The following is an 11,158-nucleotide window of genomic DNA, read 5'->3' on the forward strand; positions in this document are numbered from 1 at the left end:
GTCCACCTCCTCCAGCCAACTCATCTCCTCCGGCCCGAACAACACCATCTCCGAGCCTCTCACACGTACCAATTACATTCTCTGGCAAGCCGAAGCTTGCTCCCAGATCATGGGAGCCGGGCTATATGGGTACCTTGATAAAAACCCTACTCGAGCCACCTAGGACCATCACCACAAAATCCTCAGACGGGAAAGATCAGATCGGTCCGAACCCCGTCCACACCCCATGGGTCATCCAAGATCAACAAATCGTAGCCTACTTGCTCCGCAACCTTTCCAAAGAAGTCCTGGTGCAAGTTGCTTCCCTCGAGACTTCTCATGCCATCTGGTCTGCCCTAGCAAACATGTTCTCTGCTCAATCCAAGTCTCGCGTCAACAACTGTCGTATTGCTCTCTCCAATGCCCAGAAGGGTTCCCTCAGTGTCGCCGCCTACTTTGGGCAGATGCGGGCGCTGTCTGATGAACTCGCGGCCGCAGGAAAACCCATCGGCGAAGATGAACTCATCTCCTTCATCATCGCCGGCCTCGACATGGAATATCAGCCCATCATCTCTGCTCTTGATGTGCGCGTTGATTCTGTCTCCACCGATGAACTCTTTGGCATGATCTCCAACTTCGATCAGCGCGTCAAGCTGTTCCAAGGAACTGGTCCCGGCGCCTTCAAGTCCTCTGCTAATGCCGCCTATCGTGGTCGCGGGCCTCCCAAACCCTCTCAGAACCCTCCCAAGGGTGGTGGTGGGGGGGGGGGCTATCGTGGCAGTCCAGGCGGCAGCGGCGGCGCCCACTTCCAGAACGGTGGCGGCGGTGGCAGTGCTACCTATCCGCATGCTGGTGGCGGTGGTGGTGGCCACTTCCAGCACGGTGGCGGTGGTGGCGGCAACCACTACAACCAGCGCGGCAACAACAACTACCAGCGCAGCAACAACAACAACAATCGTTGTCCCTTCCAAGGTTATGATGAATACCTTAACAAGTGTCAAATTTGCAAGAAAGATAACCATATTGCGAAGGATTGTGACTACCGTTATGCCGAGAACAACACCCAACGCAAGAAGGTTGCAGTTGCTGCGGACGCCTCCTATGGTGTGGACACAAACTGGTACGCTGACTCCGGCGCCTCCAACCACATCACTCACGAGCTGGACAAGTTGACCATGCACGACAAGTACCCCGGGCAAGATCAGGTTCATAATGCCAATGGAGAAGGTATGGAGATAGCTCATGTTGGTCATTCAATTATTGCAACCCCTCATCGTGACATTCACCTTAAAAACATCTTGCATGTTCCCCAAACTGCCAAAAATCTTCTTCAGTACATCGCATTGCTCTTGACAACAATGTTTTCCTTGAATTTCATCCCTATTTCTTTTTGATCAAGGATCAGGTCACACAGAGAATTCTCTATCGTGGTAGATGCGTGCATGGGCTCTACCCTATTTTTCCCGATTTCAGGAGCTTCAATAAACAAGTCTTTGGTGTCATCAAAATCTCCCCAGACAGGTGGCATGCTAGACTAGGACATCCATCCTTTTATGTCGTGCAACAAGTGCTTCGAAATAATAAGCTCCCATGTGTTGGTGAGCGTAGCATCGAAACTGTTTGTGATTCTTGTCAAAAGGCAAAATCTCATCAATTGCCATATCATATTTCTACTAGTATTTCTACCAAGCCGCTCCAGCTTATTTTTTCTGATGTATGGGGTCCTGCCCCCTCCTCGGTTGGTAGACGTACGTACTACGTTAGCTTCATTGATGATTTCAGCAAATTTACTTGGATTTACCTTCTCAAACTTCGTTATGATGTTTTCCAAGTATTTAAGAATTTTCAAACACTTGTTGAACGCAAGTTTGATCGAAAAATAATTGCCGTCCAGTCCGATTGGGGTGGTGAGTACGAGAAACTAAACTTGTTTTTTCAGACACTTGGCATTTCACATCATGTTTCTTGCCCCCACGCGCACCAACAGAACGGCTCCGCTGAACGCAAGCATAGGCATATTGTGGATGTAGGCCTTGCTCTTCTTGCAGGTGCATCTATGCCCTTAAAGTTTTGGGACGAAGCGTTCCTCACCGCTGTCCATCTCATTAATATGCTTCCTAGTCGTGTCATCGATAATGATACTCCTATGCAACGACTTCTCCAAGTTCGTCCCGATTACAAGTCTCTTCGTGTTTTTGGGTGTGCATGTTGGCCCAATGTCCGTCCCTACAATAATCGAAAACTTATGTTTCGTTCCACACAATGTGTGTTCCTTGGCTATAGTGCCCAGCACAAAGGTGTCAAGTGTCTTGACGTACCCACGGGACGTGTCTATATCTCCAGGGATGTCGTTTTTGACGAGACGGTTTTTCCCTTCGCCACACTTCATCCAAATGCCGGTGCCCTACTTCGCAAAGAAATCCTCCTTCTTCCTTCTCATTTGACCTCTTTGCATCATGGGGACGATAATTGTGATCACATGACTAACCCTCCTAACCTTGAACTTGAGTCTTCTGGTACTGCAGGGTCGGATGCTGAAGCAACAGAAAAAAATTTGGTGCAAAATCGTGAAGCAAACAGGCCAAACGAGCAATATTTCATGTGTCCCCCGTGGTGCAACAACCCTACCGCCGAATCCCCCTCGGGATCACCCTCGACAGCATCCTCCTCGGGATCCCTCGCGCCAGATGTGTCGCCGCGTCAGGTTCCGGGTGGCAGCGCCTCCTCCGACTCCGCGCCTTCGGGCCAGCCGCCCACACCACGCGCGCCTCGCCAACCTGCGGATCACCCGACCGAGCGGTTCGGTGTGGAGCCACGCGTCTACACCAGGCGCCTCCACCAACCAGAGGCGGGCGCGGGAACCAATCCCGATCCGGCGGCGGCCCCGCCTGGATTTTCTGCGCCATCCTCGCCCGTGTCTTCACCAGCGCCCGCCATAGAAGATCTGGGGGAATCTGCTTCGGATCTGCTGCAGCAGACCACAGGATCCTCTGCGCCAGTAGAAGCTGCATCTGTTCCTGATGCACCACGAACACGTCTTCGATCAGGGGTAATTCAACACACAAATTACAAAGTTAAGTTTGGTTTGACATGTTCCACAGGTGAACCTCGTACGTTCCAAGAAGATGCAAGGATTCACGTTGGAAAAAGGCAATGGAAGAAGAATTTCAAGCTTTGCAGAAAAACAAAACATGGCACCTAGTTCCTGCACACCGAGGTAAAAACTTGATTGATTGCAAATGGGTATTCAGGATAAAGAAGAAATCAGATGGCACAATAGATCGTTATAAAGCTAGGCTTGTTGCAAAAGGATTCAAGCAGAGGTACGGTATTGATTATGAGGATACATTTAGTCCTGTCGTTAAAGCTGCAACTATCCGTCTTGTTTTGTGCATCGCTATGTCCAGAGGATGGAGCCTCAGACAGCTAGATGTACAGAACGCGTTCCTTCATGGTGTTCTGGAGGAAGTGTACATGCGTCAACCTCCTGGTTTTGAAGACAAGAACAAACCCTCATATGTGTGCAAGCTTGACAGGTCTCTTTATGGATTGAAACAAGCCCCTCGAGCTTGGTACTCACGACTAAGTACAAAGCTTCAGTCACTTGGTTTTGTGCCCTCAAAGTCTGACACATCTCTGTTTATCTATAATAAGTCACATATCTCCATATTTGTGCTTATTTATGTTGATGATATTATTATTACAAGTTCATCCAGTGCAGCAGTAACAGCCTTGTTAAAAGACTTGAATGCAGACTTTGCTCTCAAGGATTTGGGAGATTTGCATTTCTTTCTTGGCATTGAGGTCAAGAGAAACAGGGAAGGTGGTCTTCATCTCTCTCAGGAGAAGTATGCAGCTGATCTCCTGAGCAAGGTTGGCATGCAAGGGTGCAGAAAAGTTATCTCTTGAAGAAGGTGAACCCTTGAGCCAAGATGACAGCACAAGGTACAGAAGCATGGTAGGAGCTCTTCAGTACTTAACTCTTACAAGGCCTGATATTTCCTTTGCTGTAAACAAAGTTTGTCAATTCCTTCATGCACCTACCACTGCACATTGGACTTCTGCAAAACGCATATTAAGATATGTGAAGGATACTTTGAGTATTGGTCTGACATTCAGCAAGTCACCATCCACTCTTGTTAGTGCTTTCTCTGATTCTGATTGGGCAGGGTGCCTAGATGACAGACGCTCAACAGGTGGTTTTGCTGTTTTCTTTGGACCTAACCTTATCTCATGGTGTGCAAGAAAACAGGCCACAGTCTCGCGGTCAAGTACTGAGGCAGAATACAAGGCTTTAGAAAATGCAACATCAGAAATTATTTGGGTCAAATCCATGCTCAGAGAACTTGGGATAGGTCATGCACAACCCTCTTGTCTCTGGTGTGATAATCTTGGTGCTACATATCTATCTGCTAATCCTGTTTTCCATGCAAGAACAAAACATATTGAAATTGACTATCATTTTGTTCGAGAAAGAGTTGCAAACAAAGAATTGGGAATTCGCTTTGTTCACTCCAAAGATCAAGTTGCAGATGGGTTCACAAAGGCTTTGCCTACAAGACAGTTTGAAGAGTTCAAGCGTAATCTTAACTTAGTTAAGTTATGATTAAGGGAAGGTGTTAAACATGTAATTCTGTCACATCTAGGCTGCCTTGTGCGCCAAGGGTTGTTATAGGAGTAGGATCCTTTTTCTTCCTTCTCTCTTATCCCTCTTGTGAAACCTCCTGTAATATCTCTTCGGTTGTAACCTATGAGAGATGGGTCTCTCCCCAATCAATATAAACACCACACGGCCCTCTGTATGAGGGTAGAGACGCTTACACAAACTAACAGAGGCCACCTTGGTGGGCATCCTCACTAGATCAGAGCTGCTTTTCCTTTCACAAGATGGTAGCAAAGAGCACACAACCTGCGGTGTTGCTGCAAGGCAAAGCATCATATAATTAGGGAATGCAATGAGCTGTTAAAGTATCCTTCACCAAACATGACAGCCAGCAAGCAAGAAAAGGTACTGGACTTCAGTACACGAGATCAATTCCTTTTTTAAAAACACCATGTCAAATAATACTGAATACATGCACCAGTACCATAATTGTCTATCCGGGATATTCAAGCCAAGGAAACCTATATCGCTGCGAGTAGATTTCCGAGCAATCAAACAAATCATATCTAGCCATTTAATCTGTTCTACAACAATGACACCACTGATCAAGTCTCACACAGCGAAGCAATCAAACATAAATCGAGTATTTAAGTTATTCAAGCCATCAAGCAAATCTTCAACTTGTCATCTCCTATGTACACAGTACCATTCAATTAACTGTCCATATTATGTTTACTCTAGCTGTACAACATAAAAGAGACAATAGGCTGCATAAACAAAATAAACAAAAGCCCATAAAGATTCTATGGACCAGCATAACTATCTCCAGTTAACTAAAATTCGGTTATCGCCATTGCTCAAAATATCAATAGAGATGTTTGAATTTGAATAAGCAACACAAACCGATGAGTCAAGGAACAAGATATTTCCAACTGCAAATATTAAGAAACTGTTAAGATACATATATCTTGCATACCAAGCTGGAGTGCAAGGAACAATGCACTCTCAGAAGTTTAGCAACGGACGCAACAATTCAGTGTCAGTAAAATCATTTTAAATAGCAAAAAAAAAACTTTTTTTGTGGTGCAAGATGCTCATACGCGTGATGTCCGCTCCAGATTATGTTTACATTAGCTGTACAACATAAAAGAAACAAAAGCCCATAAAGATTCTATGGACCAGCATAACTATCTTCGGTTAACTAAAATTCAGTTATCGCCATTGCTGGAAATATAAGCACAGGTGTTTGAATATGAATAAGCAACACCAACCGGTGAATCAAGGAACAAGATATTTCCAACTGCAAATATTAAGAAACTGTTAAGATACTTATATCTTCCAAACCAAGCTGGAGTGCAAGGAACAGCACACTCTCAGACGCTTTAGCCAGGGATGCAGCGATTCGGTGCCCAGGTGCATGTAAAATCGTTTTAAATAGCAAAGAAGTTTGATTTTTTTGTGGTACAAGATGCTCATATGTGTGATGTCCGTGTAAAATATGATTTTTGGACATTCAAGGAGATCGTGACAAAAAAGACAAATTTTGGATGTCCGAGAAACTTTTGAAAACAACACTGTTCATGCCCGATTTTGTCTTTTTTGCCGCAAGCTCCTCGAATGTGTAAACACCCCGAAATTTTGCACGATCATAAATTTGAGAATCTTACACCACCAAAAAGTTGTTTTTTAACTTTTCTGCTATTTGTTTTGATTTTAGAGGGCACCAGGTGTAGATGAGCCTGGGCACCAAATTGAATTATCGAAGAAAATGGATACTCTCAGAACAGCGCACTCTCAGAAGCTGGAGTGCAAGAAGTAGTTCAAGGATTCAATTCGTCAAAGATAAAATACTCCCCCCTCCGTCTCACAATATAAGATCGTTTTTCAAGCTAACATAAGTCCTATAGGAGGCACCGTCGGATATGGGGCCGGGAAGCATAGACCTGAGCAGGAATCACTATGAATAGTGTTTGATGAAGGTCTGAAATCCTGAGTAGGGGTGCCGAGACGACTGAGCTCGTGCGCATGGGAGACATAGAGAGTACTTGGCGGGTGTTCGGGATGGTTGCTATTGGCTAAAGTGTTAAAGCAAGGTGTTGTAAGTGCAAACCAAATCCATCTACCTTCAAATACATGAGGGGTGACTTAAACTGATCAGGAACGTCCCACTAGATGTGGGCAAAGCTGAACTGTGTTGGTTGGTGCTAGTTTGAGAGCATCCCACAGTCATCACCTAGGACACTTCATCGCATTTTCCCGAGTAAAAAAATACATAGGCTACCCATACGGATAACACTTGATGGGCTAGACCATTATCTAAGGTTGTCCTGCTACATCCAAACAAATAGTTCCCCTATCCATTGTCATTTTAGCGGTAAAAAAAAGCTAGGAGGAAGAGCCCTATACTCTCCAATACTATGCAAAATCCTGATACCTCTCAACCCTGGAGCCAGATGATCATTTCGAGCATAGCACCAATCATATCCACTAGTCGTACACAAACACCAGACATCAATACCTCATAATTCATGCAAATATTGAGTTTGATATATGAATCACATTCTCTAGCCATATATTGTCCTATGATTCACTTCTGATGGCTATGCAGGGTCTTGGTGGCCCTTTATTTTTGTAGATACCGTAGTACAGAAGACTTAAAGTTTTCCTCTGTCCACATGTAGGGCTAGTTTGGATTGCGTCCTGGCCGAGCCAGGCCTAGCCTGGAGTGCGCCTGGGATGTAGAGGAAGACTGTTTGGCTGCTGCCCTGGGAGAAAAGAAGCCAGCCTGGCCTGGACATGCCAGGACGGTGATTAGCCTGCCAGGCTTGGCCCAGGCGACCAATTCCATACGCCTGGCTGTGCTGCCTGATGGCTAATAACTGCCTGACAACAAATCAGAAAGGGAAGCAAAATAGCAGCACCGTATGTACGGGCTACACACAGCCCAAGATTCATTTTTTAGCATGATTAACTACTCGCCAGGCCAGGCTTCAACCAAACAAAATTTCTCCAGGCTAGCCTGGCCAGGCAAGATTCGCCAATATTTTCAGGTCCACACCAGGCACCAAACTTTCTCAGGCATGAGGCCCAGGGTAGCAACCAAACTAACCCGTAGTCCAGCTCAATAAATCCCAACTAGGCACATTTCTGCTCCCAAACAATATACTTTGTTACATGTCATCATGCTGATGAGGAACACACGTTTTTCTGCTCTAAAAACAGTTGTTAAGTGTCTGCACATGTCATTATTTTTGTATTAGGTGGATTAATAAGATGCATTCCCGCAAAAAAGATGCATGTATTAAGATTTGCTATGTAGAACACATGTTTTAAATCCACAAAGAGACCAGGTGGAGCGAGCGAGCGAATCGGGGCATAGCGAATCACGCCAGCGAGCAAATCGAAGGATGATGTCATAACGCGATTCCCACCTGACGGCCATGGAGTCGTTCGGGAACGGATTGACTGCAACCAATGGGTTCGGTGATGTCCCTAAAGGTGGACCATTCACCAGCTAACTTTTCCGCTAATTAATAATAGTGCATTTTCTTCCACGCTTGTACTAAACGCATGCACGCATGACGGTGTCCCTATGTAACGTTACAAAGCAACAAACGTGAGGCGTATTTGAAATTCTGAATGGTTTTTTTAGGGGTTGAAATTTTGATGGTAGAACGATGAGAAGATGCATGAAATCGGCGGCATTGGTACTGAAAACATGGGACTAGCTAATAGTTACATAATGGAAGGTGGTGTTCGATGGATCTGCCCGAAACAGTGTAGGAACGTAAAATGTGGGGGTTACCTTCTCTGTTGAAATTTTGAATGGCAAAACGACGAGAAGATGCATGAGATCGGCGGCATTGGTACTGGAAACATGGGACTGGCTGAAAGGAGGTGCTCGATGGATCTGCCCGAATCAGTGTAGGAACGTCAAGTGTGGGGGTTACCATGCATCTAGCTGCATTCGCTCCCAGCCGTGCGTTCACCACCCACCACGCCAGCAGCGCCACATCTCGTTTCCTTTCTTGTTCACTAGACCATTTGATTCCTTCCCTTCTCCTCCTTGTTCCTCCCAAGGACCCAAGGTTTGTATCTCTGTTTCTATCTCACTTACGGGAGGTTTTGGCTCGTCCATCCGATTTTCTTTGGAAGTGCATCTTTCGTGGCGCGCCTAAGTACCTTTGATCAATTGTAGTAGTTGCAGGGGAAAGCAGAGAGGGGAGACAAATGGTGAAGATCTGCTGCATCGGCGCGGGCTACGTGGGCGGCCCGACGATGGCGGTGATCGCGCTCAAGTGCCCGGACGTGGAGGTGGTGGTGGTGGACATCTCCGAGGCGCGCATCGCCGGCTGGAACAGCGACCGCCTCCCCATCTACGAGCCCGGCCTGGACGACGTCGTCAAGCGGTGCCGCGGCCGCAACCTCTTCTTCAGCACCGACGTGGAGCGGTACGTGGGCGAGGCGGACGTCGTCTTCGTCTCCGTCAACACCCCCACCAAGACCCGCGGCCTCGGCGCCGGCAAGGCCGCCGACCTCACCTACTGGGAGAGCGCCGCGCGCATGATCGCCGACGTCTCCCGCTCCGACAAGATCGTGGTCGAGAAGTCCACCGTGCCCGTCAAGACCGCCGAGGCCATCGAGAAGATCCTCGCCCACAACGGCCGCGGCGTCCGCTACCAGATCCTGTCCAACCCGGAGTTCCTCGCCGAGGGCACCGCCGTGCGGGACCTCTTCGCGCCCGACCGCGTCCTCATCGGCGGCCGGGAGACCCCCGAGGGCCAAGCCGCCGTGAAGGTCCTCAAGGACGTGTACGCGCGCTGGGTCCCCGAGGACCGCATCATCACCACCAACCTCTGGTCGGCCGAGCTGTCCAAGCTCGCCGCCAACGCCTTCCTCGCGCAGCGCATCTCCTCCGTCAACGCCATCTCCGCGCTCTGCGAGGCCACCGGCGCCGACGTCACCGAGGTGGCCTGCTCCATCGGCAAGGACTCGCGCATCGGCCCGCGCTTCCTCTCCGCCAGCGTCGGCTTCGGCGGCTCCTGCTTCCAGAAGGACATCCTCAACCTCGTCTACATCTGCGAGTGCTACGGCCTCCCCGAGGTGGCGGACTACTGGCGGCAGGTCATCGGCATCAACGACTACCAGAAGAGCCGCTTCGTCAACCGCGTCGTCTCCTCCATGTTCAACACCGTCGCCGGGAAGAAGGTGGCCGTGCTGGGGTTCGCCTTCAAGAAGGACACCGGCGACACGCGCGAGACGCCGGCCATCGACGTGTGCCGGGGCCTGCTCGGGGACAAGGCCGTCGTCAGCATCTACGACCCGCAGGTGACGGAGGAGCAGGTGAGGCGCGACCTCGCCATGAACAAGTTCGACTGGGACCACCCGCGCCACCTGCAGCCCGTGGGCGAGCCCGCCGATCAGCCCGTCGCCGTCACGTCGGACGCGTACGAGGCCGCCCACGACGCGCACGCCGTCTGCATCCTGACCGAGTGGGAGGAGTTCAGGAACCTCGACTACAGGCGCATGTATGACCTCATGCAGAAGCCGGCTTTCGTCTTCGACGGCCGCAACATCGTCGACCCGGAGAAGCTCCGGGACATCGGATTCATCGTATACGCCATTGGCAAGCCGCTTGATCAGTGGCTCAAGGACATGCCAGCCGTCGCCTCCTGAAAGGCGATGCACACTGATACATAGCCGCGCGTCGGCGAGCGCTCTTCTTCTCGATTAATACAGAGTTTTGTAGCCCTCGTAAGCCTTGTCAAAAGGTGTAGAATACTAGCTTTGCTATTGAGTTGTATATATAAGATTCTTTATATATCCGGGAACTAAGCCTGGCTCAGCCGGTTAGATTCTTTGCGTGTTTCTAAAGGAAAGCTTTTATATCTAACCCTCTTGTATCTGTGTTGAAATTCAAATACGAAAGAAATATTACTCCTTCCGTTTCTAAATACAAGTCTTTGTAGAGATTTCACTATGGACTATATACGGAGCAAAATGTGTGAATCTACACTCTAAAATGCATCTACATCTACACTCTAAAATGCATCTACATACAATGTATGTGGTTCATAATCAAACTCTACAAAGACTTATATATATTTAGAAACTGAGGCAGTATATCAGACCGTGCGCATGAGGATCTTTATCCACATTTTTACTAAAAAATCAGTTGATTTCCTGGCCGTCCGATCTTTGCTCGAACCTCATAGTGCCCGTGTGGAGGCGGCGTGTTTTCAATTTTTTTGAGTTTTTCTTGGGTCATGGTTTTTTTCTCCACGTGGTTTCTGGACTGCTGCCTGTTTTTGCCAATGTGGCCACTGTGCCATTGAATTCCTGACGAGCAGTGATAGAAAGGTGGTGGGCGGGGAGGCAATGGAGGGAGGCGAGCTGCTGGCAAACAACATGGAGGAGCAGGGCGAGCTATCAGCGAGGAGCTGAGAAATGGGAGAAGGAAGATGGAGGGGTGGAAAGGAGGCCACTGATGCTCTCCCATCGGGCGCGCCACGAGCGAGCGATGGTCCCTGGGGACGAAACCAACTGCCATCCCCGGCCGCGAGTAAGGTAGGGAGA

The 11,158-nt window shown here is 48.5% G+C and overlaps 2 protein-coding genes and 1 non-coding gene across 3 annotated transcripts; all 3 read left to right on the forward strand.

Moving 5' to 3' along the window:
- The first annotated feature begins 344 nt into the window (after positions 1 to 344).
- On the forward strand, positions 345 to 6,401 carry LOC141021649 (uncharacterized). Its single transcript, XM_073497501.1, has 7 exons — positions 345 to 1,206; positions 2,505 to 3,028; positions 3,081 to 3,118; positions 3,231 to 3,302; positions 3,387 to 3,515; positions 3,687 to 3,852; positions 6,300 to 6,401. Exons 1-7 carry the CDS (start codon positions 345 to 347, stop codon positions 6,399 to 6,401), a joined length of 1,893 nt encoding a protein of 630 aa, XP_073353602.1.
- Positions 483 to 621, forward strand: LOC120963666 (small nucleolar RNA Z247). The gene has a single exon (XR_005755417.1). It is a non-coding gene; the product is annotated as a small nucleolar RNA Z247 (small nucleolar RNA).
- A 2,063-nt stretch (positions 6,402 to 8,464) lies between the features above and the next one.
- LOC109770744 (UDP-glucose 6-dehydrogenase 2) lies at positions 8,465 to 10,475 on the forward strand. The gene has a single exon (XM_020329452.3). It carries the CDS (start codon positions 8,813 to 8,815, stop codon positions 10,256 to 10,258), a length of 1,446 nt encoding a protein of 481 aa, XP_020185041.1. The 5' UTR covers positions 8,465 to 8,812; the 3' UTR covers positions 10,259 to 10,475.
- The last annotated feature ends 683 nt before the right edge of the window (positions 10,476 to 11,158 follow it).

Source organism: Aegilops tauschii, chromosome 4 (genome assembly GCF_002575655.3).
Source record: "Aegilops tauschii subsp. strangulata cultivar AL8/78 chromosome 4, Aet v6.0, whole genome shotgun sequence".
NCBI classification, from domain to species: Eukaryota; Viridiplantae; Streptophyta; class Magnoliopsida; order Poales; family Poaceae; genus Aegilops; species Aegilops tauschii.